General features: G+C 35.7%; 1 protein-coding gene across 4 annotated transcripts in view; it reads left to right on the top strand.

Annotated features, from left to right (window-relative positions):
* Positions 1–19,748, top strand: part of Akt3 (AKT serine/threonine kinase 3) — a 242,803-nt gene that overhangs the window by 196,504 nt on the left and 26,551 nt on the right. For all 4 annotated transcript variants that reach the window (XM_028755300.1, XM_028755298.1, XM_028755299.1 and 1 more), the window contains 2 exons: positions 5,440–5,568; positions 14,796–15,010. In XM_028755300.1, the coding sequence (XP_028611133.1) occupies positions 5,440–5,568; positions 14,796–15,010 (344 nt within the window). The remainder of the gene's footprint in view (positions 1–5,439; positions 5,569–14,795; positions 15,011–19,748) is intronic.

Below are 19,748 nucleotides of genomic sequence, written 5' to 3'. Positions count from 1 at the left end.
GACTAGAGTATTGTTAAAAATAATGAGCTATATAGCTATAAAACATATACTTCAGGGATGATTAAATGTCTGAATGCCAAAATGAATACAGCTCAACCAAATGATTATATTTAGCTTATTTTAGAATTACAAATATGGCATAGTTCATCACCTTTATATCTATCTATATAGAGAGAGTATAGATGCTTTAAAAAAACTAATAGATAGCATACTGATATATATTACTTATCTAAATATACTTAGAAATTGTTAACTATCTCATAATGAGTTTACCTTTTCCTTCACTACTCATGCTTATGAATCATACTTACAGGAAATAAGAAGGTAGAGAAACCTGGAACTAAGGAAATAAGAATAGTTTTGAAATTACTGGGTAAATCCCAATTAGTGGTGGTAGATAGAATTCCTCCTTTATAGAGATCTAAAGAAGACTGTTCATTTGAATGATTGCATCAATATTGAATATAACAGTCACAATGGTCTTGTTTAGTATTGTCTCCAAACATTTCTAATCAAATGAATTATAGTTATTAAAGTTTGGTTCCCACATAATTGATGATGAAATTAGATTTAACTCATTGAAATATAAGCAAGTACTTTATGTGTGAAAGCCCATAATGTAGTCATGAGACTCTAACTTTACCAGACATTTAAATGTTCTCTGTTCTCTTAAATTTTACTCCCTTTAAATGTTGTCTTAATTTAAACTTATAGGATAGAAAGCATATGACTATATATCACAAGATACATATAATTAAGAAAGCAAAATTTAAAATTTATATGCATGTTATTTGTATCTGCAGTTCATAAAGTGATACATGACAGAATGGGTTCATTTAGGTAGGATCACAGAAATTCAAAGCTGGTATATATATATTTGAGACAATGTTCTGCAAGCCTAAAAACATTAACTCCTTAAGGTAACAGGCTAAATTGACACCAGTAAGATTATTGGAACATGAATATGTTAGTCAGCTTTCTGTTAATGATAACATAATGCTTAAAAAGAAAATGGATTGAATTTAGCCCATAGTCTTAGTGACTCCATTACTTTCCAAGACCAGGTGGACCCTTTGCTTTTAGACCTCTGATTTGAGGATTTCAGATAGCAATACTGGAAGCATGTGGTAGAAGCACCTCATTTAACTCATCAGTGAAAAAGCAAAGAAGGGAAGGGTCACTTTCACCTTCCACTAGGGCTCTTACCAGGCCCCACTTCCTAAAGGCCCTGCAAGTGTATACAGGTATATCAGATGTAATTGTCATCTCAGAGGCTTACTGCTGATAAACTCACCCTTTTGAGTTCTTTCTGAACTCTGGCTAGCTGATTCAACTCAGCTTTTCTGGCTCAAATTCCTTGTTAAGCTAACTGATTAGATCTGGTTTCTCTGAGCTTCTCACTAAATTGCTCTGCTTGGCCTCAAACTAACCCTGGTAATGTGTTCTAATCTTCTGACTCTTCTTATTCTTTGGGTTCAGCTACCTCTGCTGACCAGCACTGAAGTGCAAGAACTCATGTACCAACTCAACTCCACTGCACAGTACTCACTCCCAATTGACTCTCTCCCTCTTAAGTCACCTCTTTCCTGTCCCTTCTCTTGAGAGTTGGGTGTATGCTATCTGACTCATTCTGTCAACTCTTTCTCTGATTTGTCATTTTTTCTGCCCCTCAGTTAGATGTCACTTTCAAACATGGCTACTTCCTTCTACAAATTAACTTTACCTTCATTGTTTAGGATTAAAGGTGTGTACTAAGGTTGTGTCTGAATTTCAGCTAGATCACACAGACCTCGATCTTTGGATGTTATCCCTTGCCAGAGCAGCCATGTTGTGTAGAGGATTAAAATTCCTCCACACAAGTGCCTATATCTTCTCTCCTAACAGCACCAGCCTGAACATGAAGCCTTTAAAAGCCAGCTAAGTGAAAGTGCTGGAAGAAGTGAGTCAGGATTTAAGCAGAAGCAAAAGGGTAGTGGGCTTGATTATTGCTGGTATAACAGCTTTAATTTCGTTAATTGCTAGTACCACTGCTTCTGCAATAGCATTGACACAAGGAGTTAAAAACTATTTTTGTTAACCATCTAGCAAAAAAAATGTTAGTAATGTATTGAGTATACAAAAGGATTTATATAGGTATCTGGAACAACGGATTGATGCTCTATATCCTATTCAAATTATCTGAAGGAGGTTCAGGGTTCAAGAGTTAGGAGCCATCTCAAGTGTCATGACAAATATCATTGGAGTAGTGTTACTTCTAAAATTTACAATGGTTGTCATTATAATTAGAAAAAAATTTAAAGACACCTGTAGGGTATTTGGCATAATCCTAACATCTCTCTGGGTATGTTAACTTTGCATAGTGAGATTATGAATTTAACAAATACTGTTCTGTTGCACTTTGATGCTGCATATACTGCTGATAAAATTATCCATGGCCTGAGGTCAGTATTTCTGTTTTGGTCAAACCTCAGGAATGGTATATATAGCTTGATCAGGCTAGCCCTTCTTGTCCTGGGAATACTTTTATTCTTGCCCATCGTGTTAAAGCTTGTCTCTAACTATATGAACAGGCTGGTGGCCAAAGTACATGACTTGAAACTGATGATAGACCCCCAGACAGAGTTATTAATTTAACAGGCTGGCAAGCCAAGGACAGGTAAGATTCTGCACAGAGCCTTACCAATCTAAGACATAAGTGCATTGCTTATGATAATGCATATTCCATGACGGATAAGGAAGGCTTTCTTGTCAGAATGACCTAAGACAGGGTCAGTCTGGTTCATGCAATAAAAAGGGAGAGATATCGAGAGCTTTTGGGGCTGTCTGGCAGGAATCTGTCATTGGCCAAGGACAAGGAAATAGGCTGCTTAGAAGGAATTTAACATAGGCCAAGGACAGGAAATGGACTGCAGGCAGGAATCTGACATTGGGCTGGAACAAAGAAATAATTTCAGGCAGAAATCTAAAACCTAGGCTAGAACAAAGAAGAAATTTCAGGCAGGAATCTAAATCTTAAGCTAGAACAAAGAAGTGTAGGCTTCAGGCACGAAAATGACTTTGGGCTAGGACGGGAAAGTAGGCACAGATATTTTGATCATCCTGATAGTGATCACAGGAGTGATCACTGGACTCTGTTTTTGTTGTGCATGTTCTTTGAGTATCTGGGTTTATTGTCTTCCTTGTTCCTGGACTATTTGCATATATTGTATTGCTAGTTCCTCAACCTGGAACTGACCTTAATACTTGGATGTTATTTAAACAGTATAAAGGCAAAAAAGGAGGAGGGATGGGATAGGGGATTAATGGGTGGGGGGAATGGAGAAGGGGGATGGCATCTGAAATGTAAATAAATAAAATATCGAATAAAAAAAGAATTCTACAAAAAAAAAAAAAAGGAAAAAGAAAAACCAGCTAAGGTGCAAAGTACAGCACCACAAATAATATTTCCTAGTCTAATGTGCTTTTGCTTATGACATTCTTCCTAGAGTCTAAATGAAATCTAGATAAGAAAATACTAATGCTTTGGATTATGTCTAATTATTTTAAAAATCTTTGTGATATGTGTAATATGTGTATTTAATGTCTCTATGTAGATGTGTGCATATTACGGAATACCTTTGGAAGTCAGAGGACATCACCTTTCGTGTCATTCCTCACCTTCCATCTTGTTTGAGACAAGGTCTCCTGTTCATTATTACCAGCACCAGGCTAGATAGATCTTGTGTTTCCAGGGATTTTTGTTGGTACTTCCCATATTCCTGCAGGGACACTGAGATTCTACTCTCCCTGGGCCCTGGGGATCCACATTTGCATTATAAGCCTTGTACCAACTGAACCATCTTTCCAGCTCTTATATTTATTCTTAAAATTTAACTTTTGATTTGTGTGTGTCTGTCTGTCTTTCTGCCTATTTCTGTGCCTCTGAGTACCCACAGACTGGAAACTGAAAATAGTGGCAACTGCTGAGTTCTGAGCCATCTCTCCAGTCCTCAAAGCCTTAGATTTCTATAAATCTAAAAGTTTAAAATCTGAAACAATTTAAAATATTTGAGTGACTGTTTAAGATACCAAAATAGTTTAAAAACAACATCATTAAAAACTGATTTAGAGCCAAGTGTGATAGCTCACACCTATAATCCAGGAGGATTTAATTTAATTCAGGAGGCAGAGTCGGATGGATCTCTGAGTTCAACATTAGCACTGCTCTCCACAGTATGTTCTAGGCCAGAAAGAGCTACAAAATGAGACCCTGTCTTTAAAAAGACCGACCCCTCTCCCCACAATTTAGGTACTCATTTTGATAGTTTGAGTAGACTCTGATCTTATAATGAATTTGTAAACCTTTACATGCAAATTAATCTGAGATACCTACAGTAGCTGGACTTCTTTAAAAGAAAATTAAGATTATTTAGAAAGGGATTGGGGGGAGGGAAAGTGAGTGTTGGCATCCTGTGGAGATCTTGTGGGAACTCTTCTGGGGATGAGCTGTTCTTTCTACCCCTCCAGCTCCAGCCGTCAAGTCCCTTTACACAGCTGGCTGTCTCTGGGCCCTGCAGCTCCTTCTTAACCAGCGCTGATACCTATTTGTAGTGTCCTCCCATTCAGCACTGGAAACAGATCCTCATGTCATATTAACTTGGGAAGTTTTATTGGTTCTTTTTTGGCTTCATTGTAACAAATAGTTATTAAAGCTTTTGTTATTTTTTCAGAAAGTAACTTTGCTTAAATTACTAATATAAGTTATTATATGAAATTCTGTTTTATTAAGGATCTCCTTAATAAATACTTGAACTGCTTAATAAAAATTGAGACCATTTCAGTATTCCATAAACATCTGAAGATATCTTTTTCAAGACTCTTTATAGTCCTCACAAACACAATATTTATTTGTAATGACCATGGTTGTCCATGTCCAAACACCCTTATTCTTTACTTTTCTAACCCTTGCCTTACGCTTCATTTCATTCTACATCTATTAATATATGATGTAAGTCTCAGATGAGATATGAAGGTATAAAATTTGGTACAATTCAGAATTTTTTAAAAATAGATTTTACCCATAATTTATAAAAATGTTTATTTTACTTTTTGTACCTAGAAATTCAGAATACTTTTTTTCAAATGCAGAGAAATAATATTATATTTCTCTTTTTAAGACTACTATCTGATACATATAAATCACAAGAGCAAGATTGGTGTAATATACACAAATCTAAATTATAGTGGGGTTTACAATGGTATAGAGTATTCAATTTGTTCTTATTGGTATTTATTATTTGAGCTTTCACAAAAACTATATAGTATACATGTATAGGCTATGTAAGGACTGATAATCTGTTAATTACAGCCACATCTCTTTCCAGTGCCCTATTAATCACTTTTCAAAACTGTTCTCTTGTTGTTGAAGCTTATAGAATAAATTATGCTGTTTTCACACAGTTGGAGAATTTGATGCTAGATAAGGATGGCCATATAAAAATTACGGATTTCGGACTTTGCAAAGAAGGGATCACAGATGCAGCTACCATGAAGACATTCTGTGGTACACCAGAATATCTGGCACCAGAGGTAGGCCCAAGTTCAATTTACAGGAAAAATAACACTAGTGTTTCTCAGAACATTTAAATATTTTTGTCAAGTTGCAATATTCATTTTTTTAAAAAAGATTTTAATCATAGTAATTTAATTGCTTTTAACTCACATGATGGGCATTTTAAGACCATAAGCATACGGAAATTAAATTTTTTACAGTTTGTAAGCACATGTTTTTGATAAAGTGAATTGGATCATTATTTTTCTTATATATATTTTATTTTCTTGTTATATTCATTTTAGTTTATTTGTTAAAATAGGATAATTGAGTAGCTTCTATAAGCATATCTATAGTTTTATAAACTATCTTGGACTTTACCTAGAAGCAGAGATTTTAGTGATTGTTGGTATTTGGTCTTTGACTACTGGAAATTGTTTTGTTGAAGAACCTGAACAAAATGACTTACTTACATTTTGAAGTTCATAAGAAAGGATGAAGAAGAGGTTTCAAACCCTTATTCAACTATTTGTTGTGTGCCTTCTCTATGTTTAGGGTTTTTTGTGTAATATGCCAATATAGGAACAAGATGGAAAAATGATTGTACTGTCAAGGAAATTCTATTGGACAGAGACTATGTGTATATGTGTTCTAAATATATGTATGTGTATAAACATATATGTGTGTATAAAAGTATATATGTATGTATAAAAATATAACATGTTTGTCTATATGTCTATATATATGTATGTATGTGTGTGTGTATGTGTATACACATATACATATCATAATGCTCTAAATTCCATATTAAAACTGAAAGGAAGATAAAGGAAAAGTTGTGCTTTGGTGTAGTAGCTTTCTTAAGTATACCAGTTAGTATTGCTGTGTAATAACCTACTCACATGTTCAGTGATGAAACAGAATTTCCTGTAACCTTGGAGTTCTTTACATCAGAAATGCACATGGGGACACACAGGTGAATTCTTTCTGTTCACATCTGTGACCTTATCCAAAAGATTTATCAACAAGGTAACTGCTTAGAGACTAAAATTACCTAGAAGTGTCTTCACTTGTCTGTTTACACTGCTACTAGGTGTCCAGTGACATGTCATTTAAGTTGTTGACAGGAGTGTTTACAGCCTTCCTGTAGCTTAGGCTTCTTTGAAATGGCCAGCATTCTTTGGCCTAGCAAATGTCAGAGGAACACATGAGAAGCAACCTTGTGCTTACTCCCTCCTACCCCCTTTCTCGTTTATTTTCAATACAGTTAACTGTTAAAATTTCCATTTAAAAATACTTCATTTTTTTATCATTTTGATACAGCTCACATGTCATATAAAATTTTAAGTCGACAGTTGACTTTTTCAAATGTTTAAAGTTGTGCAGCTATCACTTGTAATTCTAAAACATTTTAATCATTCCAGTTATGACTTCACCATTATTAGCTTCTCATTCTTTCTCTCTAGGCTATTGCAAATCTTCTTTCTCTTTGAAGCTTTTTCTGAACATTTCATGTAAATAGAACTATATGATAAGGAGCCTTGCATGTCTGGCTCTTCCCCTTAGCAGGTGATAACTTTCACCCGTATTTATACCCATGACTTGGCTTTTATGAAAAATGCTACTGAGATCATCCATGTGTCATCTCATTTCCTGGCCATTTTTTTTCATAAGCTCCACATAACTTTGGTCCTATGATTATTTCCTGAAGCAGTTGTAAACCTTCCCAGGTTAAACCAGCACTGGCATAGAGTATTCTTCCCTCTGTGAAGAAGCGTGTGAGATGGGAGTCACTGCAGAAGAATTTGAGTAACAGAATCTTCCACAGAGAGATGATCGAGTTGCTCAGATCTGAGTGCTAAGAAGGAGGATACCAACACAGAGAAAGAGTTTTGCACACAAGGTAGCCAGAAGGGACTGGAGCCAGACTAATGGGGTACCCTCAGAATGCAGCAAGGCACTATGGCTGCTGTTATTGAGAGCTTCCTTAGATGAGCCGGACTTCTGTTAGTAAGCATCACTTTGTTCCTGTGGTATTTGGAATAATAATATGAAGCATAGTGAAATTCATTTTCATTTTAATAATCCATATACAGTTAAAAGGTGATATGGAGTAAACAATAGTGCAGTATTCTCTCTCGCTCTCTAAAAATTATTCTTTGAGAGTTTCATCTGTGTAAATAATATGTTTTGATCATATTACTTCTCTGTACTCCCTAGGAGCATTAAGATTCTAATCAGGGTTGCTAGCTCATAAAGCCTACCTTTTCAACTGTAATCATATGAATGATGGCTCAACAGGAAATGATAATCAGAAGAAATTAGAAACTAGAATAAATTATGTATATATTGTCATGTTGCCTTACAGTATTGGTTTTTTTTAAACTAGGAGTTAAATTAACATTTCAAAAAGCTTAGTAGTTATAAATAAGTGTTAATATTTAAAGCATATTTCCATGTATTGCTGTCTTGCCAAACATATAATTTTCTCTGTTATAGATGCTAGAGTTTAAAATTCTCTGTTTTTGTTAGAGTTAGGTAAAATTTTAAGAAATGATGTTTTTGTTTATTCAAATATAAGATCATATTTTCTGGACAAGTTTTGTTTTTGTGAATGTCATGGTAAACAAATTCTTTGCTTCTCTGGCGTTCAGTTTTCCTTGCTATACATTTTTAATGAATGATGGCATTCCAGATTTAGGATACCCAAATTAGTTATGTCACAATTAGGAGAAATTATTCTGAAGAAGATAAAAACACATTTCAGAAGCAGAAGATCTTCTAAGAAACAGAGATACTGTTTTCTGTGCAGACATTATCAACGGAATGACAAACTAGGTATTGAATACAAAGAGTTCTGTCATTTCTAAGGGTTTATACATTTTTATACATTTAAAAATGTATTGGATTTAATTATTTTATGTATATATGTTGGTGAATATATGCATTGTGTGTGCATGTGCACACAATGCCATGTACATGTGGTGATCACTGAATAGCTTTGTTGGAATGCAGAGGTTTGAATTCTGTGGATAAAGGGAGGCCCTGTGAATTATAAGCCAGAGGTTATAATAAAGTGGGATTTACAGGGTCAACTAGAAAGAGATTATTTCATGCTGAAACTAGCCTTTTTCTTTACTTTCAGATGATGTTTACCACTTTTTGAACCTTTCATTTCTGCTCTGTCCCATGATAGGAGGTCAGCCATGAGTCAGACCTAGGCTGCACTCCTGACCACTGCTCTTGTGCATGACTCCCATCACTGACTGCTCTTCCGTCTGCTCTCCGAGCACTTTCTGAACAGACGGGAGTTTGTGTCAAGCTCCATTTCCAGCAGCCTGCTCTTTTACCTTTCATTTACTTCTGTCTGTTTGCTGTGGTCTGCCATTTAAAGGAAGATGGTGTATATATTGAAGATTCCTCAAAAAGGATATGAGATGTGATCTAAGGCCAGTTTATTAAGTGTCCTATATGTCAGACTTATAGCATATTTTTAAATGCTTACATTTACATGGACTCCCCTTATTTTCTGGTAAATACCACCAGAAAATATAAGGCTTCTCAGTAAAATAACATTAATTGATAAAAATAAACATCTAGATAAATTTCATCTCTACCTGCTTGATGAATAATGAAAAAGTGTAATACCTTTAATGGCAGTTTACCAATAGGAAAAGCTAATTTTTTAGTTTAAGTTTTGATGGGCCTGTAAACTAGACATTTCACATGCAGCATCTCTGAAAATACATTGATATGTACAGCTTTAATGAGTTCATTTTTCTTGTTGTAATTCAAGGAAATAAAGCCAACCCATTAAAAAATTATGGACCGTAAGATGTCTTGAACAGATTCTATTTTTGTAGTCTCTGCTGTGTTTTAACACCTTTAACTTATAAAAGAATTTAGAAATTACATATAAACTCTTTTAAATTTGATTATTTAGTTTGGATCCTATTAAATCCAGATGATTTTATGCAGTGCTAATTATTTGGAGTCTCAGCTTTGCTTTTGAGTTAGCAGTACCTGCTCAACTTTCCAACTGTAAAACAGTTTGAAAATCAAATGTAGCTTACATGCAAGACCCAACAAAATTAAAAGTGTTAAGTGCATTTTGGCAGTTCACTTTTATTGTGCCCAGTCCTCAAATGCACCGGCAGATAATCATCTGAATGTTAGTTATCTTTCACATGCTTATGTGATCACACAAAAAGTACATGCTAAAAAGAAGCAGATGGTGACAGATGGGCAAGGTTGAGGAAGGTGGTTTGGGGAACCCATAGAAATACAGTTCTATAATAGAGTAAAAATAAAACTATTTGATAACCAACTTAGAAAAACATGGAGATTATAAAATGAGTTGGTTTTGAGAAATATATAATATCAGCTGTGATTATTGTTGAAAATGGAAGTATGTACATTTATTTTATCTAAATGCAAAGAGTGCCCCCCGCCCCGTGACTAAAAGTGCAGTTAATTCTCTCTTCTTGGTTTTCAGAGCCCATTTCTAATTTATTGTTAGAATTCTGTATATTTTTCTTTTGAGGTCTATGTTTAATGTATGAAATAACTTATTAAAATATTTGAAATGCATTTGAATATTAGTAACTTTTGGTAAAGAAATCTTTTATTAAGATAAATGAATACAAATGAAAAATTAAATGCATAAAAATTTAAAATCAGAAATATACACTAACTTCATAAGAAGTAAACAGAATCATGGAATAGATGAGTGTGAGATAATGTAGGTAAAGGGAACAGATAGAAATAAACCTGATAAAATTTTGATCAATGAGGATCAAATGTGAGGATAGCATCTAATCGACTCTTTCAGTATTGTCTTTAGGAGCTCTAAGTGAGAATGGATGTGGTCAGTGCCACAGTGTGTGCATGTGCATCTATAATCTGCAGGCAGCACAGTGATGGACACAGTCACGCTCAGAGTAGCCCTTGAATACAATCTGCTGTATTCCTACAAGTTAGGAGATTAGTCTTAGACGCCTAAGCTTTATGAAAAAGAGTTACTTAGCTAACATCATTTTGAATGCTAACATTTTATTCAATTACGAATAATTTTTCTAACACCTGTCCCTTCCTCTTTCTGGCAGTCTGAAAAGATGTCATCCCCAGTATTAAAGGGAAGTTAAGTAAATTTAAGTCTCATCAGAGGCATAGTAATTAAGTCTAGTTGTTGTCTGCTTCATAGTTAGAATTCATATTTAAGAACCTTTATCAGATGAGTTGCCTTGTTACTTGATTTAATTTATTTCTTTACTATGGACCTATTATGGGTAGCATTAACAGTTATCACAATTTGTCCAGTAATTGGATATTGCTTAAAAATGAAATAGAATAAATGCCCTTCAGCTTTTACAACTAGTGCCATTTACTGTTTAGAAGTTATGAGTTTTTATGCTAGCTACATTTCACATAAGCTTCTTTTCTTAATGTGATGAATCAGACTATTTGGTATGATTTTAGTTGAAGCACGAAGTATAATTATAATTCTCTGGATGCTGAGGATATAAAAACAGTAACCTTAAGAGGGAACACTTAATGATGCCTATTTTTACTTGAATCACATGGCCCAGTTTCATTAATGTCTGTTGCTTTGTGATAAAAGACAATATAGAGAACTATAGGAAGATATATGCATGTATGATTTAATTACTGATACTGTAAATACTTAGATTTTTTTTTCTTAAGGGGTTTTCCTGTTCTGACTCTGGTTTTGAAATTGTGATGTTAGCTGCATTCAGTCAATCTTATATGTAAGGAGATAACAAAAAACATGAAACTTAGAGCAAGTTGCATATGATAACTACATATTGTATATCTTAAGAATGAGAGCATGGGTCACTAATTATAATATGATATATAAAATAGCAATATAAAAATATTGACAAACTGTGGGTCTCATAATTCTTATGAATCATATACTCTTCTTGAAACTATAATCTCTTAAAACCTGAATAAGAAATGTTGCCATTTTTATCAAATATCATTGAAGTGAAGAACATATAACCTTATAAACAATGAACTATAGATACATATCTCTGTATAACATATATCAGTTACCTGAAAATTGAGACTACCAGAAAAAAATTGAAAAAGTGGTAAATTGGTTCGTCCAAGTTCACAGTTTACTTTCACAACATAGGTGTGTAGACAGTTTGTTTAGATGTTTGATTTTTCTCCCATCTGTTCTGTCAGGATTATTGATTGAGCAGCAAGCAACTCCAGGGCATGCATTACCTCCTTATAATTGCTAGCCTTGGGTCATTGTTTGGCCTAAGTTGCAAACTGATAAAAGTGTTCTTTCATTCTTCCTGTAAATCCTTGGTAAAATTATACTAGAATGAAATGCTTTTTAAAATTCCTATTATATTAATATTGAGATATTTCATTGATGGAGTCATTCTGAAATAGTCACTTAATGTCATCTTTCAAAATTAGTATTGTTTAAGAGCATATTTGTAGATTAAAAATTGAATTTTTGTTGTTGTTGTTTGCTTGTTTACTTACCAGACTTTTTAGAACAAGTATAAGTATTCTCATCAGATGGTAATGAATGCTTGATGTTAATTTACCTGCTTGAATATTAGTTTTTTGTTTTGTTTTTGTTTGTTTGGTTGGTTGGTTTGTTTTTTAAAGTCTGAGAGTAAAGCAGTTTCTGAGTTATGCTAGAGAAATTGAAATTGAGCCCCTTTTCTGGAGTTTGTGCTATTTGACTTCTATTTGATGTGGTCTCTCCTCAGCTAATGGAATACATTCACTTTCAGTCCGTCTTTTGTCCATTGTCTTTGTGGGAATTGTGTTGAGTGGATAGGCTATCTAAGATTACAAAGGTTAGGATGTAAATCAGCACTAGATGTCTGCGTTCCTGCTTGGATTTGGAATTTTGGGTAAAATATACTTAGGCCATTTTCAAGATCAGTCTTTTACTGATGTTTTCTCTCAGCGTATGCTCTGACCTGCAGTTGTAGCCTAATAGGATGATAGATTACGTTGCATGAGGTAGAAGTAGAGTTTCCTATTATTACACCACTGTCTTTGATACCTTTTTCACTTTCACATAATCATGAAATTGATGAGCTGATTTGCTATGGAAAGTCATCATTAGAAGAAACCAGAGAGATTTTTTTTAACAATTAGTTTAAAAATCACAAGTTTTACATGCTACTAGAATTTTAGAAAAAGAAGTACTTTGAGTAAGAAAGAAAATTTTTGTCCAAAAATAATACAAAAGACTTATATTTGGAATAATTAACTTGATTTGAAAAATTGAGACTGTTTCACAGAATTGCATTTTTTAAAGCATTCTATTTAAGAGAGTATTTAAGTAGTGGAACGTGTTTCACATTACGTGTCTGTGTGTATAATGTAACAGTCATTTTTATTTCTATTTCTTGGACATTTTACCTCACATCTTACATAAAATGTTTGTAGTTGATAGGAGAGTCTGTTAAGACTGTGGCTGTGCTTTTAGGATGCATTCTCAGCAATGCCGAAGTCTATATGTTAGTAACACAATGCATTACGTCAGTATTGTTGGCCACAAAGAAATACCACAGACATTTCCAGTTACATCCACCTGTATCTGTGTGTCAGTGAAGCACCATGTGTCAGACGAAAAGCTACCTGTATTGACAATCAGTGTTTATTTTATAAAGCTGACTAAAATTATTTTATCAAATATATTTTCTTACAGTGCAGTTTTGATTTTTAGTTGCTTTTTCTCTTCAAAATGAAAACCTTCATTTTATGTACTCCTACCCTCCTGGCTGAAAACCAGGCATTTAAACAAAAATAAAGGATTGCCAGTTTTGCCAGCTGGGGATGAGAACCCGGCTGGTGAAATGTGGGTTCAGAAGGCAGTTAATCCAGCTTTTATGCTTTTTATAGTTTTATGAAAAAAGAGGTTAAAAACCACATTTGGCTCCTTTTCATGTATGCCACTGTTTTGTTGGTGTTGTAGGAGTGTAGTTAAAGATTAGTTAGATTTTTGGTTTGTTTTATTATTGTGTAAAATCCTGTATCAACCATTAAATGTCCAGAAAACAATCTACCTCACTAATGAGCTATTCAACAGTCACTGTTACTTTAAAAGGTACAGACTGTATTTCCTTTAAGAAATGAGAGGATTCCTTATGCTTCCTGACCCTATTCCTTAGTTTCTTTTTTTATTCCCATATTACTTACTCAGATACCAAAAACGAGAATGTTTTATCTATTAAAAACTCTTTGTCCACATGTTTGTCTTTCAGAAAATATTTTCTTTACTCACAGTAACTAGATTTTTGATCTTAAGTTGCAGAGTATTTTCTTAGGTTCTTACACCCAATAAAAACAATGAATTTTTGAAATTCTCTCCATAATCTTTACATATTCATGCCCATCATAATATTTATGGATAACTTTAATATGACTGTCAGGAATATCTAAAAATCAATAAAGCATTTGATTAATTCAAAATATGAATTTTAATTGATGAAATTCATATGCTAGAACATGTTTCCTCAAAGTTTGAAAGGGTCAAATAAACTGAGGTTTAATATCAATTATTTTAGATTGATTTTGTGTGTATAAGTATTTTGCCTCTGTGTATATGTGTGCAATCATCGTGGGCACCAGGTGCCCAAACAGGTCAGAGAAGGATGCCTGGTCTCCTTGCACTGCAGGTACAGATGGTTGTGAGCCATCACGATGGTACTGGAAATAGAACCCAGGTACTCTAAGCCACTGAACCAGCTTTCCAGCCCTGCTTTCTTCTTATTTTAAACTTAAGTTGTAAAGTAAAATGTATAAGGCACAATATGTGCTTTATCACCAGCATGGCTTAACTTTAAGTTGGAGGGAGTCAGAATGTTAAATGCAGTAGACCTATAAGATGATAAGCAAATTAGGAGCTGATGCGCTTCATTTGATTCTGTAGATACAGATGCATTTTAGACTCATGTTAACAAACTTTTCATGACCTTTCCTGTTGTTTTTGTACATTGAATGTTTCTGAATATGTTAGCTACTTTGTATAAGTATTTGAAGTTGTATTTTTATACAAAATTCACTTTTTTTTAATAATGCTTTAAAAGTTAATGTACATGGGTTGGACATGGCACTCCAGAGGCATGCAGACAGATCTCTATCAATTCAAAGCCAGATTAGTCTATGTAGCAAGTTCCAGGCCAGCCAAGACTTATAGTGAAGCTATCTGATGATGATGATGTAGTAGTAAAAATGCTTTGTTTTTTTCTGGTTTTACTTCTAGGTATTAGAAGATAATGACTATGGCCGAGCCGTGGACTGGTGGGGCCTAGGTGTGGTCATGTATGAAATGATGTGTGGGAGATTGCCTTTCTACAACCAGGATCATGAGAAACTCTTTGAATTAATACTAATGGAAGACATTAAATTCCCCCGAACACTCTCTTCAGATGCAAAATCATTGCTTTCAGGGCTCCTGATAAAGGATCCAAACAAGCGGTGAGCATCAGTGCTGGTCTGTAAGGTCCTGATGAACTGCTTAGAGTGTGCTTAGAATATACTTGACTTCAGGAAGCACTGTATTTGGTATAAACATTTTCCCACTGAGATACTGACTTGTTTATGAATGTATAATAGAACAGCTTAAAAATTCATCAAACTTACTATATAAGAATGTTTTAGAAATTCTTTATTTGTGCTATGAGAAAACAATTTCTTAATTATCTTAAATATTGATCTTATTGGGATAGGAGGTTCTCTTTTCTGCTTCGAGTTTCTAGGGCTTCATATTCTTACTGACTCACATCAAAGAAAGAGAGGCTGTTTTCACTCTCTCTTACTCCCACTAATCTATGTTAACATTTCTATCTTTTGTTATTTGAAATTTTCCCAAATATGGCCAAAAAATTGACTTTAAAAGCATGACACCATAATTTTGTTTTTTACAGAAATATTTAGTTATGACCTAAACTCTCCTAAAGCCCTTACTGCTCAGTCACTCTATTTTGTTCAGATTATCTATTAATGCTCAATATTTTCACAGGTTACATGTCAAATAATCTTCTGAACGTAAAGTACCCCATAATGTCAGAGAGACATTATATATATGTATATGTATATATGTACATATATATGTATGTGTAAATATGTGTGTGTGTGTGTGTGTATATATATACATATATATATATAAAATATGTGCATATAAATACATATTCAATGAGAAGTGGAGGGAAGGAGGGGGAAAGGGAAGGAAGGAGAGAGAGAAAGAGAGAGAGAAAGAGTATTCTTTCCCACTAAGTATCAGAACTTTCTTGAAAGTTCACTGAATTCCAGGTTTATCTAGGGGATAGGCAGCTTCATACGTTTTTGATTGTCCAGAACACCTTACCTAATATTTTGTTACAGTTTATTGTGATTCTTTTTTAACATATATTTGAAAGATTCAACTACTGAGTGAAAGAAGTATGAATTCTTAGAAGTTAGTATATGTCTATTTTAGTAGTAGTTGCCACTATAGGTATCTAATTTTTAAATTTGTAAGAACATGGAACTTGAGAGATGGTGTAAGTGGTTTAGTGACTGGCTGCCCTGGCAGAGGATCTGAATTTGGCACCCACCTGATGGTTCACAGCCATCTGTAACTCCAGTTCCAAGGGCTCTGGCACCCTCTTCTGACCTCCTGAGGCACCAGACATGCACATGATAAACATGCATGTATGCAGGTAAAACACTCATATACATAACATAAAAAGTAAGTTTAAAACACAGTAAGTTTTTAAGAATGTGTCACTGCTTTCAGGAGAAATAAGCACATAGTAAAGACTTAATTAGCACTTGGTGTTCTCAGGGACCATTTAAAAATCATACTGCGCATTCTTAGTGACTGTAGTATTTCCTTAGATTTATAAAATGTTTTTTTGTCCATCCCCCTTTTATTCTGGTACTTTCTTGTGATTTAATTTGCTTTTTTAGTGGCCTTCCAGGGTAGATCAAGAAGATAATGTAAGCATTTTATGTACAGAAGTGATTTGTCCATGGCCTCAATGAAAATTCATGTGTAATAGAAATAGAAAACCAATTTCCGACTTCCGGTCTGGGCCTGAGCATAGAGCAGGTCACAGGCGGCAGCTCTGTACCCAACCCCAGAAAACTGAGAGAAAGAGGGACTCCTAGGAGCTTTAACTCAGGCAGCATCCCAGGTAAAAATGCATCACCCGTGATGTCTGCTGTTAGAAGTTCTAATCCAGATGCTGGCCTCCGAGCTTAGGACAAGGAGGGTTAAAGAGAGCATGAAATAGGTAGTGAAGGCCCTGAGAAAAATCAGAGAGAGAAAGAGACAGATGAATGCTGGTACAAGAATTGGTTTGCAGCCTCTCCAAGGTTGTCAACCCTATTTCCTTCCATCTTGGGACCATTATTTGGGTTCTTTTTGCTTTTTTCTGCTGGTCCCTGGCCCTCAAATAGGCGGACTAACTCTGTGATACAACAGATAAATAATTTGGTAGCAAAACCTACTCAGATACATTATCATAAGTTAGCTATGGAGGACCACGAGACTCAAGATGAGGTTGTTACTTTATACAGGGTGTTCCCAAAACCCATCTCCATCCAACCTAAAAGGGGAGACTTCTGCCCCTAGACCAAGCAGATAGGGGCCACCCAGAACCCCCTCTGACAGGCGATCTGAATTCTTGCTTAGGCTGCGAGGCTAAGCACTGCAAGGGAATATAAATAAAAGATAAAAATATCTATCTGGGTTCCCTGAGGGACAAGCCTGACTGCATAGGGGTTGATGTCAAAAGTATCCCCTCTCCAGGAAAAAGACATCGGGACGGGTATGGCCCTTATGGCTCACTGGACAATGACAGGGGGACTGGAGCCATTACAAGGTCTACTTCAAATACTGGAGGTCAGGCCTCTATCCCCACCTTCACAAGTTTAGAATTGCCACAGCCCTTCTATACTTAGAGAAGGGAGGAGATGTCAGGGGCAGCCCTGCTTACACACTGTAGGCCTAAAATCAGCCATAGGCCTAAAATCAGCAATAGGCCTGTCATACATGTATACTAACACCAAGTCTTGGGTCTCAGTGGAAAAACATTGAAACAGATGGCTATAAGCTAATATCAACAGGCAGCTTTTGTGGAAATTTATAAGCCTGAGTAGTCATAGACCTTGTAAATAGGTAGCCTTGACAGACAATACCAACTTAGATAAGGACAAGCGAGTCATAGGCAGAGGCATAGTGAATTGCTCCCTGAACCTTCACCTAGCCAATACCCGGTTCTGAAGATATCTGTATTCCCCCTGAACTCCCACACTCCAGTGTCATTCCCTTCCCCACATCCTGCCTTTCTGTGTTTATAACCCCTGTGTGAATTAATTACGATTTGAGAAAAAAAAAAGATAGTCTCAAAAAAAAAAGAAAGAAAGAAAACCAATTTCCCAGTGTGTGCATTGTGTTTCTTATACATCTTATGTACACCAACTTCTCAGTATAGGTTTTGAGATGTGTTGCGTTTAAGATGATCATGTCACAGTTATGTAATGAGCAGCATTTGCTGGAAGGTCATGTCTAAGCAGAGCTATGCCTGCTAGTTCATCTTTTTGAGTTGGGGAGAATCTAGTCTGTGACTTGGTTTCAGGGGCAGTGAATTTTTATCCCATCTTATTCTGACTCTTCCATATGTCTTTGGTCACTTTTTCTTATGTGGTTGTCTCTGTAAGTGGTGGCAAAACAAAGTCTTGCTTGTGATTTTTATATTTCATTTATCTACTATGGCTCATTCCCATTCTACAGATAGCACATAGTAGGTGCTTGGAGACTTTTGAATATATGTTAGGTATATTTCAAGAATGTTAGGGTTCTGGTACATCGTTCCTCCTTCCCGAGACTGAAAAGATGATACAGGTTTTTGAAGACCCTTTATATAAAATACAGAGCAGTCAGACCTCTGTGCTGCTATATCACAGTATCAAGAGCTCAAAGATAAATGGCACGAACAAGTCTTTTTTGACATTTATAGGCAAAGGACAGAAAACATGCACTTCACATTCTCAGGCCAAACTGTATAAAAATGCTCTAGACATTGTAGCATAGCCTAGGAGACTTTTGAGAACCTGGGCTGGCGCTCTGGAGGCCTCGGAATTTGCGCTATTTAGACATGGCTTACCTGTAAAATATAGCTGCTAGGAGTGCACATGAGCATGGCCTTTGAGGAGTTGAGGGCTAGACTGTAGAGTACGAGTACATGACATTGAGAGACGGAGCGGGTGGATTACATCATAAGGGTCTTCCTTACACTTCTTAAAGAGCAGACTTTAGTCAGGGAAGGAGAAGCAGCCAGAAGAAAGAGAGAGATGGTATCAGGAGATGCGTGTGATAAGGAGGTGAGCCTGGCAGCCATGGATTAGAAGAGTGAAGGACAGCAAGGCAAAACACTTTACAAAGCCTACATGGCAAATACATCACTTAGAATGCTGAGGCAGGAGGATTTAGGGTTTGAGGCCAGCCTGAGCAACATAGTCATCCTTAAAACAAATAACAGACAAAAATTTCCAGATAAGTGGGTTCTTTTGGAAGCCAAGGTTTTAAAAAATGTATACAATTTTAAGAATGAGTAAGAAGAAATGGTAAGGAAGTTGGCGTATTGAATCTACCCAGTTTAAGGAGTAGAAGCGAAGGCAGAGGCTTGTAGTGCTGAATGCTGAGAGTAACTAAATAAACCAGATCTGGGTTTCTTGGAAAACTGAGATGAAACCAGTGCTTAGAAGAACCACAATAGCCAACTATGGATTTGGGTGTCCATTGGCATCAAAGTGGTAACTAGAGGCAGAAAAGTAGCACAGAAAGACTGTCAGAAGAGGAGGGCCCAGGACAGAAACCTGGGAAACCTAACAGTGTAGGGAGCAAATAAAGCCAGCCTCAGCTTCCTCTGTGACTTACTCATTTCATTGAGCTACTTGAAGTGATACCTAAAGTTTTCTGATATCCTTTACTGAATTGCTTTGAGTTCTACCAAAGGATCAACCATCACTGGGCCTCCCTCCCTCCCTCTCTCCCTCCCTCCCTCCCTGCCTCCCTGCCTCCCTGCCTCCCTCCCTCCTTCCCTCCCTGCCTCTCTGCCTCCCTCCCTCCCTTCCTCCTTTCTTTCCTTCTTTCCTCTTTCTTTCCTTCCTTCCTTCCTTCCTTCCTTCCTTCCTTCCTTCCTTCCTTCCTTCCTTCCTTCCTTCCTTT

The sequence above is a fragment of the Grammomys surdaster genome, unplaced genomic scaffold, assembly GCF_004785775.1.
Source record: "Grammomys surdaster isolate TR1022 unplaced genomic scaffold, NIH_TR_1.0 126051, whole genome shotgun sequence".
NCBI classification, from domain to species: Eukaryota; Metazoa; Chordata; class Mammalia; order Rodentia; family Muridae; genus Grammomys; species Grammomys surdaster.
The sequence above is the reverse complement of the archived record's forward strand: the minus strand, read 5'-3'. Positions and strand labels throughout refer to the sequence as shown.